This window comes from Lactuca saligna, chromosome 4, assembly GCF_052625555.1.
Source record: "Lactuca saligna cultivar CGN05327 chromosome 4, ASM5262555v1, whole genome shotgun sequence".
Lineage (NCBI taxonomy): Eukaryota > Viridiplantae > Streptophyta > Magnoliopsida > Asterales > Asteraceae > Lactuca > Lactuca saligna.
Window position 1 is genome coordinate 77488789 of NC_136420.1, and position 22142 is coordinate 77510930.

At 29.1% G+C, this 22142-nt stretch overlaps 1 protein-coding gene across 1 annotated transcript in view; it reads right to left on the minus strand.

Moving 5' to 3' along the window:
* Positions 1 to 20205, minus strand: part of LOC145042169 (aspartic proteinase oryzasin-1-like) — a 45223-nt gene extending 25018 nt beyond the window's left edge. Inside the window, exons 1-3 of the mRNA XM_078990555.1 lie at positions 20121 to 20205; positions 19242 to 19595; positions 13283 to 13343 (exon numbers count right to left, since the gene is read on the minus strand). Coding sequence (XP_078846681.1) covers positions 13283 to 13343; positions 19242 to 19595; positions 20121 to 20159 — 454 coding nt within the window. The 5' untranslated portion in view covers positions 20160 to 20205. The remainder of the gene's footprint in view (positions 1 to 13282; positions 13344 to 19241; positions 19596 to 20120) is intronic.
* Between the last annotated feature and the right edge of the window lie 1937 nt (positions 20206 to 22142).

Consider the following 22142-nt stretch of genomic DNA (forward strand, 5'->3'; position numbering starts at 1 on the left):
TAAAATCTGATTTAAGTGGGGGAGAGTTGTAACACCCATTTCCTGGATTAGATCAATGTATGGTATAAAGGAGTCAAAGACTTCTTTTTTCTGGAAAACCATACGCCACGATGCAACATGAAGGGTGTCACAATGTGGCATGAAAATTAAGGATTACACATTTGGAATGGTTGTCACAACGTGATAAAAGCTACAGCCCAAGCCCATGATTTCATAGAGTTTTCTCCATATTTAAGCACCTTAACGTCAAGTTAGGGCATCCTTTTCAGCCTCCAACCTCTACATTTTGAAAACCCTATCCCCTTTTAGTATTCTTGGTGCTCTTGTCCATTTTAAATGCAACACTCAGTTTCAAGAATGGATCGATTTAGGGTTTTAAGGAGTCAAAAGCTTGTTTTTTTTGGAGAAAATTGTGTGTCACAAAGTGAAGCTTATTGTTCAAGAGCGATCAAATGTGATCGATCGCAATCGGTTGCAACCGGTGAGAGTTCACGACGAAAGTGGCTTCTGATGCAAATGGGGTGTTTCGATGCGAATGGGATGTTCCAATGAAAATGGGTTTGTTTCGATGCAAATGGAGCGTTACGATCTGATATTCTTTCGCATCCTTTCTCATTTTCACAACTATCTACTATCCTAATCCTTTCTTGCTTTCGTAACAACTAATATTCAGTGTTTCAGGGCAAGTGTGAAATGTTTATCAAACTAGTGCTCATGACTTGAAATATAGAGGGTCATGACATGAGAAAGGTTGTATCCCAAGCGCATGATCTTTTAGGGATTCCTTCCTATTTAAGCCCCAATATTATTTTGAATTTAAGGTTTGTTATCAGTCTCCATCACCCTCAAACCTTAGAAAAACACTAACCTTAATTTCCTTGTTAGTTCTTGGCCTTTCGGGTGCATTTGGTAGCTTGAGGAAATAGGATAATAAGTAGAAGGAGGTGCTCTAAATGTGGATCTACGAAGGGAACCTCATCAGCATCATCATCTTGTGCTCATTCTGGACTCTTGCAAGTGTTCAAGCCTCATGCTTTTTGGTTTCATGTTGCTAGATCTAGATTTTTGTACATTATTGTCCATGGTTGGATGAGTTAGAGTGTTGGGATTCCATAAAGTTGGCAACTTTATGTGTCCTTAGATTCCCTTCATGTTTATATGTAGTGGATCTAAAGTTTGGGTGATGTTTGAGCTCATGATTGGGGTGTTAGGAACCTTCTGGAGGAAGTGGATTAATGGCTAAATGGATTAAGAGGTTTTAATCATTAAAAAGTCATTTAGACAGTTCTCATGAAGTGAGGCTATGCTTGTCACATTGTGAGGTTCGAAAGATGCAAATATGATGTCTTTTAGTGGCTCATAATGTAACCACTAGAGTGTTATGTCGTGAAAAGCTATTGACCATTGAATTTTGCTGACTGTTGATCGTTGACTTTTTGATCATTTTGACTTTGAGTCAAAATTAAAGGATTTGGGTTGTTGATTATGATTTTTCCATGTCTTGGTGTTAGAGGGCTCACGGGAGAAAGCAGTGCAAAAAGCGAAGCATGTTACATTGTTTATGAGTTCTTCATTTCAGGTGAGTTTTCGTCACTATACCCGGGGGTCGAAGGCACTAATGTCGACCCACTAGTTTTGATTATTATTTAGTAGAGAGATGTCATATGGACTGTATATAGTCATGTAGGATAGCCTGAAAACTCTTGATATAGGCTTTTTTGCATGTTCCTTGTTTGATTGTGGCTCTAGGGTAGGATCATCTATCTGGGTGGCTATCTTACCTCTATTTAGTTATGTTTATGCATTCCATGGAGATTAGTTGGTAGTGGAGCATTGTGCTATGAGGGGTCGAGTAGTTGGTAGTGAGTTGTATGATTGATAATTGTATGTATTATGTGCCTACTTAATCATTGCTTGTTTTTATGTCGACATATGGTGACAGATGCGGTTTTGGTGGCCATGTTGTGTGTTGTAGACCAAGACACTTGGTGTGGGACGGCTACAAGTCATAGGCATGGAGGCTTGGTAGGAGCGGTTAGGTTGAGGCTACAGGCCAACCAACTCGGGGCAGTCCAGTGGGGAGGCTGTGGGCTGGGGGTATTCCATTATGTGACTGAGAACCTGATATGCATGAGTTTTTGTTTGTTGTGTGGGGTATTTTGCGGGAACTCTCTAAGCTTTGTGCTTACCCATATTTTATTGTTTTCATCTATCATTGGTAATCATAGGAAGGGGAAGGTGTGAATATACACATTCATCAACAATAATGAAGATTCCGAGTTATGATATTACTCTGATTATCAAAAATGTAATTTGGAACAAATGGTTTTCTAAATATGGATTTTAATATTGTGGTTTCTTACCTTAATTAAATGAAAATTTTCTGTTGTAAAATTAGGACGTTACAAGAAGTCTTATTTATCATATTTTCTTGTGGAACTTGAAGAATAAGTTCTTGCAAAGTGTTTTGGAGAAGAACTCAAGTCTAGATCTAGAAAAAGGACTTCATTTCTGGTCCATTGTGAGTAAAAAACTTTCATCTTGATCTTTGGTTTTCTAGATCATGTAGTTTGATCATATACATCCCTTTTGGTCCATGTGAGCTTGTGCTTTGGAGTAGAGTAAACTCCAACATCGTTTGAGCTTATTTTATCCCCTTATAATCTCATTGGACCAGGAAAGTTTTCATCTTGATGTTGTTCTTGAAGCCATTTATGTTTTGTAGTTTAATCTTGTAATATAATAACATATCAAAATACCAGTTTGTAACATAATAACATATCTGATAGCCTGAGAACTCTTGGCCAAATACCATGATTAAGTTAGATAGTATGATAACTCTTGGCCAAATACATGATTGTGATGTTCTTATCTGATTGTTTGCTTTTAGGTGGGTCATTTGTTCAACTATCTACCCGATCCATGACTACATATGACTTTATGAATTATATGGAAAGACTATGGTTATATCACATCAGTGATAGCAAAGACTGTGTTTGGATCACATCCCTAATAGGAAAGACTATGGCTGGATCAGAACACTGATATAAAAGACTGTGGTTAGATCATAACACTGATAGGAAAAATTGTGGTTGGATCATAGCACTGATAGGAAAGATTGTGGTTGGGTCACAAGACTAATATGAAAGATTGTGGTTGGATCACAACACTAATAGGAAACACTGTGGTTAGCTCACGACACCAATATGAAAGATTATGGTTAGATTAAAGCAATGATATGAAAGATTGTAGTTGGATCACAACAACCGTATGAAAGACCAAGGTTCTGCCCCTTGCAATGTAGTAAGGGTTGGGCCCATATACTCCCTAGGGTTGGGCCCGATACATATGATATATTTATGTGGATAGGAGATTTGATTGCTCAGCATTAAAGTCGAGATCTTGTATGGATGAATTGTATGTATGATGGAATATATGGTATATTATGGAACTCACTAAGATTTATGCTTAAATTTGTGGATTAAATATTTTGCAAGTTGTTCTTGAAACGAGCTTGGCGGGACTGTATACAAGCATCAAATATGTTCGTATCCGTAGTTTTGTATACGTAACTATGATATTGTATGGTTTTAATCAAATGAATGTTACTTGATGATTTTATAAACAAAATGTTTAATTGGTTATTATATTTTAAAATTAAAAATTCTGTTTGTAATTTTTGGGACATTACAAACCATTTTAATGATGATACTAAAAAAATAGCTAATGAAGCCAAGAAGTAATATGACCAAATTCGTAAAGAAAATTGTGAAAGGAAATAAAAATTAGAAGTAAAATCTGAAAACATATGAATGGGTTCGGTTTAATAAAAATATGTTTTCCTCCAGGAAAATATGTAAAACATAAACAAATAATTGTTGGTCTGTTAAAAGTAGTGAAGTGAAATGGTGAGAGTACTTATAAGCTTGAGTTATGTGATAAGTAAGAAGTTTCTTGTTGGATATTTTAGTGTCATCAGATATTTTAGGTAATTAGAACACACATATGAACAAGTGGCTTTGAATTTGTACTCTATATTATATGTGTGATGAATGTGGAGTGCATGCATATATACGATCAAATTATATGACAATATGACAGAATGATGGGGGTCAAGGGGCTCGCGCCTCTTTTTAGTTTATCAACATTTTTAATCTCTTTTGGGTCATGTCAGACATCAATGAATGTATTGAATAATCTTAATCTTCCATGCATGGATTGTATCATTCGTAAACTAATTTTCTTAGTTAACATAAATGAATTATTTCATTAATGTGATATAAATATAGGTCAATTTGTGAAGGAAAAATGGTTTTGGACACCTCTTTTAGAGTAAATTCATAAACATATAGGATACAAAGATCATATAAAATATAAGAATGCTCATTATGTGACCATGTTATCCCACATACAAGGTATTAAATGAACTTTTCTAATGAGGAAATAAAATGGTTTTATGTTGTCAAAGATGAGAAAGCACATTATATGACCATGTTAGTCATCATAGTCTTTTCTCTCAAAATTTGGAGGAATTATTTATATGCTGCACAATGTAAACTATACATTGACCACTAGAGTCTTCAATATGTTTTAAACAGAAAGAGCTAATACGAGAAAAACGAGATGGACTTAACTTATCAATGATTATGACTGAGGGGGTCATATATCATACAAGAAAATCAAATGTGCTAGTCAACACCTTGAGATGAAAACCATATAAAAGGCCTATCAAATAAATATCAATGAGAACAAAAGTGATTTCAAGTTTAATGGAAAAGATCAAATTTGCACAATTGAAAGCCTTCAAGAAAAAAAAAAACATCAATGAAGAAAAACTAGGAAAGAAATGTGAGTTTGAAGAAACCAATAATGATTAAAGACTTTCAAGGGACGAATTTGGATCATTTAACATGGTATGAATCAGAATTTATTTTTGGATGATTCTCATAAATCCAAGTACATTATTCTACTTAGGACTATTAAGACTTACCAAGAGTTTAGAAGACACTACTTGTAATGGCTGGTTCCCATATATGTTTAATAATTTATTTTATTTGGTTATAAGAAAGTTGATTTTAGGTGTAGGTGACTTATACAACACATTATTTTCATGGATGTGGAGTGTGGATGTCAACTAGACGCGACACGTCAAGTAAAGAGAATGGTGTGTCACCGCTAAAAACCATTATTTTTGTGTTTTTGACCATGTTTAACATAACTAACTTCTAGGATTTTTCTCTCATCAATTTTCATTCCCCTTGAGATCTAGAGCAAGAAACCCTAATCTTTTTTCCTTCCATCCATTATGTATTTTGGTGTGATTCTTAACGAGGAAGCTATTTCCTTGGTGCGAAATGAAGTTGGATCTAGAGAGCAACTACCATTTTAGTATCTCAAAGTGTTCTATAAGTTATAAAAATTTTCACCTTTCACTATTACATGTTTCTAGATATAGGTTTTAAGCATCATTGGTCCCTATTTGAAATGATTTCCATGGAGTTTAGAAAACTCCATGTTAGTGATTATATTGGGACGGTTTTGTGGGCCAAATATGGTGAAATGAGTTCATGATTTAGCCCTCATGGAACCATGCAAGAAAGTCATTACCTTTCTGGCTTATTTTAGATCTATGTTTTGTGTTAATGATGTTAGAGCCTTACATGTGGATAAAGTTAGGATTTTTATCAATTAGGAACCTCTCTAGGAGGTTTTTGGAAAGTAGTAGCCTCTAATTAAAGGATTAAGTACTTAATGGAAGAAGTGATTCTGCCTAGAAAACACGACTGTATACCACTTGGGATATGACATGTTGGTTGTTGATTGCTAATTGTTGACTTTAACTATTTCATGTTGACTATTTCCCCAGTTTCACTTTTGGTGAAACTTTGATGGATATGTGTTTTGGACTGAGGTTTGACCTCTTTTTGGTATTAGGTGGTTCATACTAGCGATTATTATTATTATTATTTTTTGCAGATATTTTTGGGGTGAAAAGTTATGCATGTATGACTTTGTAATGGTTTGACTCTTGTAGACCCACTTACATGTGGTAGTGATCCCTTGTAACATGAGAGATAGATAGATAGAGAGAAAGAGAGACAGATACATAGAAATTTAAACACCTCTATATAAAGTGGGTTGCATACCACTTGTAGATGTGTGATTGAGAGATGTAGTTCATAGTGACTAGTAAGTGAGATATTTATGAAGTTCTAGTTTACTTCCCTTTTGTACTCATTTAGTATGATCAAATACATATTTTAGCACCCAAATCACCGTGTTCTTTATGTTCATTTTAATTATGCATGCCAAATCAATGATCTTAATTCACATTAATTGGTATCAGAGCAGGTCTTCGATAATCAAAGTGAGTTTTTGAAGAAACGGTTCTCGGCTTGGCTACATTCAACGCAATTCGAACATTTATGGAGATTAGGTGTTGAAATGAATAAATTTTGACATCGAAGGTCAATTTTAAGTTGGAATCAGTTTTTTAGTTTTGAATGATTTTGACTGTATATGTGATTTTAAGAACAACGGTTTGAGGCAAACTAGAAGGTAGATGACGAAATCGAAGACTTAGTTTCAATTGTGAAAAATTTGGCTTTGATGGTTCAGGACCGACTTGAGATTGGGCATCGAAAATTGAAATGGATTTGTTATGAGTATCTACTAAATAGTGATAGGATGAGAAGTCAATGATCGATGGGAAGGGGCTGATAACGAACACGAATGGGAAGGATCACATATTGGATTGATCGAATAACTATTTTTGGATCGCTAGTTGAGGTCTCATTTTGAGCCTAAGTGTTGATGTCAAAGGGTGCTTTACTATGCGTTTATAGACTCTATTTGTCAATGAAAGTTGTGGCTTGAGGTTTGAAGGTTCAAAATTGGAGTAATGACTGGGAAGGTTTGTTGTGGGTATCAACATGCGAGGTTTGAAGGTCCCTGATTGCATCTGACCTTCGAAGTGAAGTGAAGTGAAGAAGAAACAAAGCTTGTCGATTCAAATCCATTGATTTTCCATGAAATAACATTTTTCACCTACCTTCGAAGTGGGGACAAAAACTGAGAAAAATGGTGTTAATTGCTGAATTTCCATATCGAATACTTGTAGTTTTCGTATGTTGGCAAAATTTACCCAATTTCGAAATTGGGATGAAAATTTTGAGAAATAGGAATATTTTTGAAACAAGCCCCTACCGTTAATGTGAATTATCACTTTATACCATGGGTTACGCAATTGGGGTAAAGTTTTGCATCTGAGGCTGTTTTGGGTGTACCAGGTTACTATAGAATTTCGAAATTGACAGTTTCTATCCAAATTTTTGAAAATTCGTCAAAGATGGTTTATGTATAAATCATGTTAAAAAATTAAAGTATTTTTGGATTTTCTGGATTTATGTAAAACGTTTATGCCATGTCTTAAGGGGGAGTTTCAAATAGAAAATTTCTAAATTTGAGTGTTTTCTCATTCCTTTTTGGTTTTATAATTAATTTTTATTATAAAGGGGGGGGGGGGGATTACATTTGAGAGTTCAAAAGTTGAATTTTTCATATTACATGGACTTGAAGACCGTAGTGACCTTGATCTTTTGAAGTTTACGAAGTGATTCGATTGGAGATACGGAAGTGATTGGCTTATGATGGGTTTGGTGTTATTGAAGATTTTTTGGGTGTGCTTTTATGCTTAAATTTGGGTAATTTTGTGGAGGTTTGGATACTCCTAATTGCCTTTTGATGCTTGGTTTGGAAGGTTTCACACTCTAGAACACAAATTGGAAGGTCATTGAAGAATTGAAGATTTGAAGTTCATCACTACATGTGTCACGCTTGAGGCTTGATTCGTAGAGTTGCTCGATTTTGGAAGATTGAAGTTGGTCATCTATTCCTATCTTTGAGGGGGAGGATGTTGGGGTGCAAAGTTATGTATGTATAACTTTGTAATGGTTTGACTCTTGTAGACCCACTTGCACGTGGTAGTGAAGCCTTGTAACATGGTATATATATGTATATATATATATATATATATATATATATATATATATATATATATAGAGAGAGAGAGAGAGAGATAAACACCTTTATATAAAGTGGGTTGCATACCACTTATGGAGGTGTGCTTGAGAGATGTAGTTCATAGTGACTAGTGAGTGAGATATTTATGAAGTTCTAGTCTAGTTCCCTTTTTGTACTCATTTACTATGATCGAATACATCTTTTAGCATCCAAATCATTGTGTTCTTTGTGTACATTTTAATTCCGCATGCCAAATCAACGCTCTTAATTCATATCAAATAGTGCTTTTGAAATTATGGTTGCCAGATTAATGTGATTTTTCTCATTATATTATGTGTCAAATTAGATGTGCTTACATAGTAGGTTGTATGTGAGACTATAGTTGGATTTTATTAATTTTATGTAAGACTATAGCATTGTAAGACTATAGTTGGACTAGGATATTGATAAGTATATGAATTTTATGTGTGATGGAATATGTGGTATACTGGAGAACTGACTATGTTATGTGCTTTCGTTTTAAATTTAAATGCTTTTCAGGTTGTTATCGAGAGAAAAAGAAGGATGTGATGTGATTATACACTAAGAACAGTGTCATGATTTTTTTGAGGCTTCCATTGGTTTTATGATATGACTATGTTCTGAAAATATGTTTAATGACTTTTGAAACAGTTGGATGATATGTTATTTTACATGATGATATTTGGTTATTTAATCTTAATTTTGAAATCAATTTTTGGTTGAAAAATTGGGTTGTTATATTATACAGGGATGGTAATGAAATAAATGTTGTAAATATATCTTGAAATATTTAAATTCGACTCAAATAAAACCGGAACATCAAGTATCATATGGAAATGTACAATCTCTTCAAGTTCCAATCATAAAGTGGGATTATGTTACTATCTATTTTCTCATGGGATTTCAAAAAACAACCAAAGGAAATGATGCTATTTCGGTGATTGTAAATGATTGAAAAAAAATCTCGATTTACTGATATCAAGGAAACAACACCCTTAGAAACACTTGCAAAGATTTATGTAGATGAGGTTGTGAGACTTCATGGTGTGCCTTTAATCATTTTGTCTAATAGGATGCTAGATTCACCTCTAGCTTTTGGAAATCATTACAAGTTATGGAGAAAGCTTCATCTATGTATAACTTACTATCCCCAAGTAAATGGAGAAAGTGAAAGAACCATAAAAACTTTCAAAGACATACTAAGAGGATGTGTAATTGACTTTGAGATTAAATTGAATGATCATCTACCTTTGGTAGAATTATCTTACAATAATAGCAATCACTTCAGAATTGGAATGCTACCCCTTGAAGAACTATATGGAGGGAAATGTAGAACTCCCTATGTGTTGGCTTGTAGCCGAGAAGAAAAATCTTATGGGTCCCAAAATTGTAAAAATCATGAACAAGAAGATAGAAGTGATCCAAGGTAATATAAAAAGGTCACAATATTAACAAAGAAGTTATGAGACATTTAAGCAAAGACCTTTTCACATAAAGGAAGGAGACTTATTGATGTTAAAATTCTCTCCTTGGAAAGGAGTTACCATATTTGGAAAGAAAGGGAAATTGAGTCCTAAACACACTGGCCCCTTCAATATTTTAAAGCTAATTGGTTCACAAGATTTGAAGTTCAAATTACTAGCGAAACTTCAAGGAACTCATGACACCTTCCATTCAAGTTGAAAAATACATTGGAAAAGATGATTTAATTATTCATTTAGATGAATTGAAGATACATGCAACTAAAAACCTAGTATGTACAGGATCAGGAGGCTATGTTGGAGATCAGAATAAACAAGTTTGGTAGCAATGATATTAAATCATTATCTAGGAAATGGAAGCATTCGCTTGTGTCAAATCTAACATTGGAAACATAAAAAGATATGATGAAATGGTACCCTGACATATTAGAGTATGGCGTGATTTTAAGGATAGAATCCTCTTAAGGGTATGTAACTATAATACAACGTTTTTTTGTGTATTTAAGATAAATAGGTTACAAGTTGTAAAATAAACGTGTAATGGAAAAGAAATATAAAAATTATTTATGTATTACGGATTTTTTGGTCTTTAATGCTAAATATATGTAAATTTATCTATTAAGGTATTTTATATGTTATTATGATCTTATAAAAGTTATATTGATGTACTAAATACACAAGGTAAATTGTAAATGAAGGAAAGGAAATATTGATTTTCTACATGAAATGTTATGAATAAGCATCTTTGGAATTTAATGATTTAAGATCTAGAGACCTTAAGAAGATGCACTATAAATGAACGTTGGAGTTTACATAAAGAAATATTGGAAAGTATTTAGATTAACTTGAGTTGAAATGAAGTAGTTATTGTTTTGAAATTACCTTGTTCAAGGATTAAATTTGGAAAACTGGGAATGGACCCATGTTCATGACTTAATAATTCAAAATCGGGATACAATTAGCCAATGCGCAATAAAGAGAAGTTTTAGAGCTTGTGACAAGCTTTAATGAGGCATGGAAAAGGCTCAAGAAAAGGTTTTAAGTTTTTTGAAATGTGCATACAAGAGTTCCAAAACACGCGGCATTTGTCAGGTTGTTGACTAGCACATGGAAGGTCGACTATCCCTCACTCTAGGGGTATATGGAAATGCCTTAGCCTCTGAAATTTAGAAAACATCTAGCTTACCCTATTACCTATGATTTGACATGTGAAACACACTCTGACATCATATGATCCCTCGATACACCACTTACAGACCAATTAATGACATTTTCTCCTAAAAACCTCTCTAGAGATATATGTGTATTCTTTGTGTTTTGAGTGTATGGAGATATTTCAAGAAAAAAAAATAGAAGATAGTTAAATAGGATTTCATTATCAAAACACTAAAAACAAAGGTATGATGCAATTATCTTATATGTGTATGGTTTTAATTCATGTATAGTTGATTTTGTAAGAACCCTAATTCTCAGTGTTTGGTAAAGTGATGAAATTATTTATATTAATCACTATGGAGTAATCTATCATTAAATGAGAATAGTGGTTAACTGAAGTTATCACATGAATTATGTTAAGGTACAAGTTATCAATGCATAACATATAAAGTAGAACTTGTGTGATGTTGTATTATAGGACATAAAGTTATAACCATGATGTGATTAGTGTATTTTTAGTGATGATTAGCAAGTTTCATGATAAATTAAAAAGAGATTGGCATTATACCAATGATGTATTTTTAACACAAAAGTCTTACATCTTTTGCCAAGCTTAATTTTAATTATTAATGTCATATCATGAGATACGTTCAAATTAGCATAATTGTAATCAAACAATTTAAGTCTGTGACAATGTGTTGAACATTGTGTAAGTTTTAAGAATGGTAATTAATCATATATATGCATATAAATGGAAATTCCTATAGATACATAGTAATACTAAATTAAATAACATGACTGCATGCATGGAATAGATCCTTAAGTGTTAAAGGAGCAAAGGATCAAGTGAAGGGAAAAGGAATTATGAAATCGTAATTAGTCTCCCTAACTATCAAAGGATATCTAAGGTAAGTAGATGTGAAATTTTTATTGGGTACATCGCACCTAATACTTTCTCTTACAACTAAGTTTTATAACAAATTTATTGAGTTTTTGAACATTGTTTTGATACACAGTTGATATTGTTTTAGCACATTTCTATGAGTTATTATTATAAAGTACATAACATGTTAGTTAAGCTTTATTTTTGTTTGTTGAAGTTGTGATTTGATTGAGTTTTGTGTTCGGGTCATGAGTCATTCATTATTCTAGGTCATGAGTCATTCATTGTTCTAATGCACGTCTAGACAAGATACCTCATAAATGAGGGAAGCCACAAACTCTACTTAGATAGTACCTCCCATCGTGGAGTAGATATCGAGACCATACACCTTAATAGGTTGATTCGTTTCTTCCTTTGGGAGTTATTTATGAACCTTGATATGTTTGATTTATTCCTTTTATTATGGAAGTTTATCAAGATACCTTTATAAAGCGAAATTTCCTTTATATTATGGGAGTTGCATTTAGGTGGATCATAAGTGAAGGATCTTATATATAAGCTTTTGAATGCATAATAAAACACTTAGTGTTTGTAAGACTTCATGCTAAACTATGGTTGTGATGTAGTATTGTACAAGTTGAAAAATCTTATAGATTTTCTTTTAACATATTCTGTACACGTTACTATATATCGTGACTTTTATATCAACAATGGTTTTTAAATGCTTTAAAAATATTAGGGTGTAACAATAAACAACATTACAACAAACCTTCTCAATTGACTTACTACTAAAATTTGAACTTTTTAAAATGTTATTTTCATCCTACTTAACTTTTAACTTTTTCAAAAATCATTTTCACCCCTCCATTTTCTAAAATTTCATATGTATACCTTATAGTATAAATATTCAGATTATCCTACGTTTACAATCCCAAACTTTGTAAAATATCAATTTCACCCTCTCAACTTTTAACATTGTAAAATCCATTAAGTAAATAAACCTAATTTGTTATGTTTTCTATTTTTATGTATGTGTTGGTTTAGAATCAAGATGGTAAACATTTCGACTTATATTTAGAACTTTTGTTCATTAATATAAAAATAAAACATAATTCTTTTTACGTACGTCTCAGTATAAAATCAATTTTGTCAACGTTTCGACGTAATTTTTTTTTTTTGATTTTCAAGCTTACTTTTAATAATTTTTCTTTGCGTGCCTTTGGTCCATGACTTTCATGCTTTGCCAACGTAAATTATCCTATGTTTCTATGCATAGATTTGGTCTATGATGCCTGTGATTTAACAACTTACATCCTTCTAACTTTCTAGAGCTACTTAAAAAGTTTTCCTTTTTAAATCAATTATTGTCGTATCAATACACGGGGATAAAATTCTAGTTAAAACTAAGTAACATTTTTTATAAACAGTAGTGTCGTTTTTAAATTAATTGATCTTTAACATCTTGTAAGCTTCATTGGTTATATAGATTGATTATCTACAAGGTAATATAGGAACAAAAGTTTTAAGAATGTGGTAACAAAATATACGACTATATAAGCATTTTCTACGTATGGATATTTTGTAGTGTTGGTAGATATATAAGCTTCAATGCGATAGTTGTACGTGCAACCTCATACCAGAAGAAAATAAAATAAAATAAAATAAAATAAAATAAAATAAAATAAAAAAGAAATTTAGCCGATAAGACTAATTAACTAACCATTTGCTTTGTAAGTGCTTGATTTACTTGACTCGTATTTCCTGTGACTAGAGCAAGATGCCTGCATGAGTAGCATAAGCCTTGTGCATTAATTTACTGGTCATATCATGTATGCATCAGTGTATATATATATATATATATATATATATATATATATATATATATATATATATATATATATATATATATATATATATATATATATATATATATATATATATATATATATATGTATATATATATATATATATATATATATATATATATATATATATATATATACATATATATATATACATATATATATATATATATATATATATATATATATATATATATATATATATATATATATATATATATATATATATATATATGAGAAAAGTGAATATACCCTTAACGGTATATAAGGTTAGGTACCCAAACCCATTATAATACGTCATTTTGTTTAATATATTCATTATAATATTCGTATACTTCAACACTTGACTTGATTTACTTTCAAAATTTTCGAAATTTCATTATTATCTTCCTCTTATATCACATGTTTTTGCCGAACACCTACTAGACTATATATATTATAGTTGAAAATGAAAATTACGTACGATGAATATAAATGTGAAATTGATAAAAATATTAGAAGTAAATCAAGTTAGAAGTTCAATTATAAGAACATTGGATAATTAAAATGTATATATATGATACAAAACGATGTAGTATAGTGAGTTTGGGTACCTAAGCTTAAATACCCTTAAGGGTATATTCACTTTTCTCTCTCTCTCTCTCTCTCTATATATATATATATATATATATATATATATATATATATATATATATATATATATATATATATATATATATATAGAGAGAGAGAGAGAGAGAGAGAAAGAGATAAAGTAAATTGTGAAAATAAAAAAGATTGAGAATGAAATAATGATTCTTAGTGAATAATTTATTTTTGCCACAAAACCTGCAATCGTAACGGCGAAAATCGGAATGTAATAAATATGTTTTCAAACAAAATATATTTTCTTAAATTGTGAGAGTAATTACCATAATATATAAAAATAATATTATATATCGCTTTTTTAAGTAATTATTTTTATCGAAAAATAATTTTAAATATATCAAATTTTATAATTTTTTATTTTCTATAAATAGACATACATATTAAAATAGTTTTAAGATAAAAAAATTTATATAGTTTACCTCTCGTTATTAATAAGTGAATAAAGGTGTGTCAGAATTTTGTTACACTACATTTGTTATACACATATAATTAAAATGTGTACTTAATTTTTTTTATAGTTTAAGTATTTGTGATATATGAATGTAACATATAATAAATTATAATAGTTTATATGAGCTTTCGTTACATGTTATGTTCACATATAAATAAAATATGTATTACTTATTTTCATAAGTTTTATTCATATATAATTAACACATTTATTACAATTTTGTTATAGTATATTTGTTATACATATATATATATATATATATATATATATATATATATATATATATATATATATATATATATATATATATATATATATATATAAGTAACTTGAATTTTAAAAATATTTGTCTTTTATTAACATACTATTTATTCATATATAAACAACAAATAAACTGTAACAAAAACCTGATAAATTTTTTATTCATATATAAATATAAGATGTGACGAGAGCCAATGCATGTTCTATTTATATATGCATATAACATGTGATGAAAGATGATGTAAAATATATATTTTATGTGAAAACCTTTATTTTGTGTTGTATCAATATATGAATAATACTTAAACTGTAGAAAAATTAATGCATACATTTTATTAATAAGTGAACAACGAATGTAGTGTAATAGAAATCTAATTTATTTTTATTCACTTATCAATAACGGGAGCTGACACTATAAAAATATATTTTATCTTAAAAATATATATCAATATGGATATGTGTTTATCGAGAATAAAATATTATGAATATCAAATATATAATTTTTTTTGATAAAAATAGATTCTTAAAAAAAACAATAAAAGCCTATATATATATATATATATATATATATATATATATATATATATATATAATGATTATGATACTTTAAGGAAACATGTTTGCTTTTAAAACACCTGTGTATCCTTCCCAATTTCTGTCGGAATGTCTAAGTGTTTTGCAATAAAATAAATGTGTGACTAAGATTGAGTCCACATACTTAATCTTATTTTTCTCAAGTGAACCGTCATATATATATATATATATATATATATATATATATATATATATATATATATATATATATATATATATATATATATATATATATATATATTCATGTGTTTTTTATATTTATTGTGTGTTAGAATACACCAGTAGGATTAGGGGTGTCAATTTATGACATAACACGAAAAAAATACACGAAACGAAACGAAATTAAGACGAAATCAAAATTGAATTCGTGTTTCGTGTCGTGTTCGTATCAAGATTAAAAAACACGATGTCGTGTCGTATCGTGTCCATGTTTATAAATCGACATGAAATTGACATGATTAAGCATTTGGTTGTTAGGTTTTTCGTGTTTATCGTTTTTATCATGTTATATATATATATATATATATATATATATATATATATATATATATATATATATATATATATATATATATATATATATATATATATATATATGTATGAATAAAATACACTAATAGTTATGTAATATTATCTTTGTCATGTTCTGTCGTATTGTCGTGTTTTAATGGATTCGCTTTTGTATTGATGAAAAAAAAACCCGACATCGTGTAGTGTCCTGTTAATGTTATACAAAACCTTGTCATGTCGTGTCGTGTCATGCAAAAACACGACACGACTGCTCGATTTGATAGCTGTAAGTAGGATTAGTAAAATTAAATAGTTATTTAATTAAATAAAGATAGATAATAAATAATTTCCATAATTAAATGTATATTAAATGATATCCATAATTATAATATTTTACGCAAACTAATTAAATTCGTCATTGATGTTGACAATAACATGCTTTCAGAATGAATTCATATATACGATTCAATGTATGAGTTATTGTTTTGTTTATGGACTCATTACTTAAAATACAACAAAGTTTGATGGAATACGAAGAACGAGATTGCATTCTACTATAATATATTCCCATTCTGTTAAACAATTTATTTCAAAATTTAAATTTATATTTTCTAAATATATGTTAAATTTGAGGTTATAATAACTTTAAAATTTTGATATATATCTCTTAATTAATAACTTATTTAAAATAATTGATTAATAATTATAAATTTTTATTACGAAAGTTCAATTAATTTTATAACTATATTCCCATAGAAAGGTTCTCGACCACATCATTTTTAGTATTTTGTTATAGCCAAAATAAGAATAGAATATATAGCAAATTTATTAACATTTTATATAAGTATTCTCATCGTTTGAATTATTTACAAATGAATATAATAAGGATTTGATTTTATTTTGTGCTAATTTTTTATTCTCATATGAATAAATTATGTATAAATTACATATGAATAACACAGTTTATCCATATGTTATTCAAATGTTTAATAACATGTAAATGATACATACGTCGAGAGATTTTATAAACAAAAATTGTAAACTTATATTTTTTAATAATATATATTAACAAAAAAATCCCTTTTATAGAGTAAAAAAATAATAATATATATATATATATATATATATATATATATATATATATATATATATATATATATATATATATATATATATATATATATATATATATTTTTAAATGAGTGATTGACATTCGTTCTCTATTTTGAAATGTATGAAACAGAGAACAAAAACAAAAGTAAAGAACGCAAGAATGAATATCGTCAATATAACTTTCAATATTTTGTTATAACGAAAAACGAATCGAATCTATGAAAATTTATTATTTTTTTATTCTATACACTTAATATGCTTTTTGATATAATATAATTTTAATATAATTTTTAATAAAACTCTCTTTATGTGTATTATTCATGTATCTAAAGTATTTTTTATATTCACATTGAGTAAACTATGTATCAAATTTTAATTTGAATTATTTCAATAATCACATGAATAAAACGGCTATTCTTTTTTATTTACATATGAACACCACATGAATAAAAAAATATAATAAAAATCTATTCCAAATGTCGGCCTTTATTCTCATATGTGTTGAAGTTACTCTAGTATTATTAGAAGTATTCGTATATTCACATACGAATAGATTATGTATTTAATATATATATATATATATATATATATATATATATATATATATATATATATATATATATATATAATTCAATACAAAGTAATTATTAACCATAAACCAAAAAACCAATCTTCAGCATCATAAATCATAACTATCAACGGTTAAAGGAAAATTTGTAGACTTTTACATTGGACACGCATACATATGATTATACTAAAAAACTTAGTTTGTTATTTAGTATAAATTTTGTTATGCTAAGTTTGTTTTATTGAAAAATAAGTTGAATATACAAATAGTAATAATTTTTCGTTTCCTTTATTAGAGATCAATATTGATATATAAACACGAATTTTAAAAAAAAAATTCACTTTGTTTTCTTTGTTTTTTGAAAAATTTAATGTTTATTTTTTATCAATAATAATAATAATAATAATAATAATAATAATCTAAATTCAAATGTTTTGTTACTTTTTAAATATAAATTCATATTGCTAGAAAAATGTACTTTTTTTTTTCAAAATTTAAGATTAGATTTTAATATGAATATGATTTATATCGTATTTTATAAAAAAATAGAAGTAAATGCTTATTATATCTGATTTTTCTAGTAATTATTAATCATTTACTTGTGAATTTAAATAAATTCAACTATGATTATCAGTAAAATGATTTATGTATGATTGAAATGTCAAAATCGAAGAAAAATAAGTGAATTTTCGTAGATTCACATTTGATTTACTTAGATTCAGATGTGGAAGTGAATTTTTGTTTGAATTCACATCTAAATTTTATATATCTATTTTAATCGGTATTCACAGACATATTTTAATTCATATATATGATCAAAATGTGAATGTGGACTAAGAAATCTATATATTTTAACAATTTTTATACATATGGTCATGCGAATCTTGTAGATTTTAACACGTTGATTATATACAAATAAATTTACTGATAATCAAGTGTGAATATACTCACATGTAAATGATCAATAATTATTGGAATACGTACTATATATATATATATATATATATATATATATATATATATATATATATATATATATATATATATATATATATATATATATATATATATATATATATATATATTATTAAAAGAACTATATTTATCATTTTGCCGATTAAATCAAACAAATTTAGTTTGGTTAAATAAATCACTTATTTTGCATAAAAGTTCTATCGTGTACGTTGTGATTTGGTTTTGCCCCTTTTGGTTCTAAAAAACTTAATATATCGAAATTTACAACCTTTTGTCCTGGTTTTGTTTGGAATTCTTTTTAATTTCAAAAATGTTTTTGGTAAAAGTGATTATTTGCTTATCATTTTTTGAAAAGGAGTTTTTAAAAAAAATGTTTTTGATTAGTTTTTTGTGGTAAGAAAAAAATTAAAAGTCAATAAATTGGTTTTAAAAGTATTTGACCTAGTCTTTTAAAGGTAAAAAGTGATAGGAAAAAACTAAAAACTAAAAAGCCATAAAAAAGACTAAAGTGTTTTTGAAACTTCTTTATTTTGTCAATATAAAAAGTCCTTTGCAAAACCTTTTTGACCAATGCAAACACTTTTTTAACTTATTAGAATGTCTCGTTACGCCGAAATGTTAGAACGACAGATATGAACTATTTGATTGAGGTTGAATATTAGGATATTTATTTTATTTTGAATATATATAAACTTACCGAAAATAAGCATTCTGACGAAGGTACCCACAAGTTAGCACTAGCAGTATCGAAGATCACATTAAATTTTTGAGGTGGGGTGCCAATGCCGATCTCACCAAAGTATTGAGCATTCATATAGTTGTTTAGTGCTATGATATCAGATTTCGTGGAATCACCAAGGTTATTTAAACTCTTTGTGTACTTCCTAACAGATGCTTTTAAAGTGACGTCTGAATTGGTTTCACTAAATTTCACTTTTTTTAGTTTTATCCTAACAAGCTCATCCACTGATGTGGAAGATACCGGAGTATAGACAAGAGTTGACAAGGATAGGAAAATTGCTAGAGTTTTCAACATACTTCCCATGTTGACCTACATTTTAATTCACCATTAAGATCTAGTTAGTCATATGTTAGCAAGTATATACAAAAGTAGTTTAATTTTAGCCACTAAGATACCATAAATCTATATTAGGCAAACTAAACTTTAGGAATATAAGAGTGGATAAACTTGATCGTTACAAAATCTAGATTCTAGATGTCATACAACATAAACTTATTAGACATTGACAAATGATGTCAAAATCTGTGTTATCATGTGTAAGATCATTTTTTTTTTGCTTGGATGTTATTTATATTAACATTAGCTAACCATGTAAGATCATAGAAATCATTAATAGGAGCCACCTAGTTGGAACTCAAAACACATCTACCCAACATCTATTTCTTGATATTACTCAACTAAGTCAACTCTTGAAAGGTAAGAAAAATAGAACAAAAAATAACGATATTTGTGCCTAATCATGAGAGCAATCAAAACCATAAAATACATAATGTTTGGAAAAGCATGTTGAATTGACTAAAGTCAGGAAAAGATGATTGAATTTTGGAATCTTACTCGGCTCTTGAACATTACTATATCTAAACTCAAAATCATTGCATGCAACCTCAACGACTTTTATCATATATGGAGAAAAACACAAATATTAATAAAGTTTAAAGAGTTAACTAATTCTCAGAAGCTACGAAACATGAAAACAGCATGAAATTATGGGGTCATACGTATGACATGATTATCAATACGAAATATATGATAACACATGAAAAATACAAAATGAATGTTTATAAGGTTGACAATACACAATCCCTTTTAATCAGACAAAACTGGAAAAACTGGTCCTTCTTTGGATGGGTGGAAAAAGTTTGCTTATAAAGAAAATGGTAATTATTAACTATTTTTTTGTGATTTAATTCCAAATCCAATTTTGTTCACGATTTATAAACCAAAAGCACTAACTGAATTTGAACGCGAAAATAGAAAAATTAAGGTGAGGCCACAAATCAAAATAAAGAAGAGTTCGAGTCCAAAATTTAGAATCCAAAGCTGGTCGGTTACAAAGAAGATGAATAGTCTTCGCACATTAAGTTATAAAAGCAGGATAATAATAGAGTAAATTTCACAAATTGTCACTGTTTCGACTGCCATTTGGTTCTAATTGTTTTTTTAGATAAAACTGTAAAATTGATAAAAAAAATTATGAATAAGATTTAAAAAGTTATCAACTAAAAAAAAAAAAAACCTATCGTTTTAATCATTAAAAGATTTCAAATAATTGTTTTACCTTTTCCCTTCCTTCTATTATTTATTATTTCATATTTATTTTCATATTTTATTAATTAAATAATTAAAAAGAAAAACATTAGGGGCATATTCTCTCTCTCTCTCTCTCTCTCTCTCTCTCTCTCTCTCTCTCTAACCTAAGACCTCTTCATCTTCAAGATTTTATCTCCTCCCCATCCCCCAATCCATTACCAGCATCCCCTATTCTTCTCAGCGATCCAACCCCGATGTCGATCTCATAAACATAACTCCAATGAAACCTCATCCCCACTATCGTTTATGACAACCAACACCATTGCACCATTACTTGATAGCCAAAATACCAACATATCATCGTTTATAATCTTGTTTTGATTAACATGAATTGTGAGGAATTCAATAGAAGTTCAAAGATGATTTTGATATTTTCACCACTACGAAATCCACTGTCGTATGTGGGTTTAGTCCCAAAAAAAAAACTCCCTATTGTTTTAGTCCTTAAACGATTTGAAATGATTGTTTTGTCTTTTCCCTTCATTTTTTTATTTATTATTTCATATTTTATTAATTAAATAATTAAAAAGAAAAACATTAGACGCACTTATTCCATCCAGTTATCATATTCTCTCTCTCTCTCTCTCTCTCTCTCTAACCTAAGACCTCTTCATCTTCAAGATTTTATCCCCTCCCCATCCCCCAATCCATTATCAACATCCCCTATTCTTCTCAGCGATCCAACCTCGTTGTCGATCTCATAAACATAACTCCAATGAAACCTCCTCCCCACTATCGTTTATGACAACCAACACCATTGCACCATTACTTGATAGCCAAAACACCAACATATCATCGTTTATAATCTTGTTTTGATTAACAGGAATTGTGAGGAATTCAATAGAAGTTCAAAGATGATTTTGATACTTTCACCACTACGAAATCCACTGCCGTAGTGCAACCTTTGAAGTGCTACCAATTAGTATGTCCGATCAATCGATTGTATTTAACACATACACACAGTAGATTAAAACACGAACATACATACTCATATGATGTCCTTCATTTTTTTCTTTCTGATAAGCTTTATTCTTTCGATTGTTATAAATCTGATTCAGAAAGAAAATGAGATCATTGTTGCTAGTGTTGCTTAATAGGAAGAAGAGGGGATAAAAAGAAAGTCAAGAGAAAGAAGGGTGTTACTCAACATGAAGGAGAAGGGAGAGAAAAGGAGTCAAAGAGAAAGAAGGACGTGTTTCTGATCTACTAGCTTGCGTCCAATTATCATTCCTCTCAACCTTAGTCCATATCACTCTCTTAGAGGGT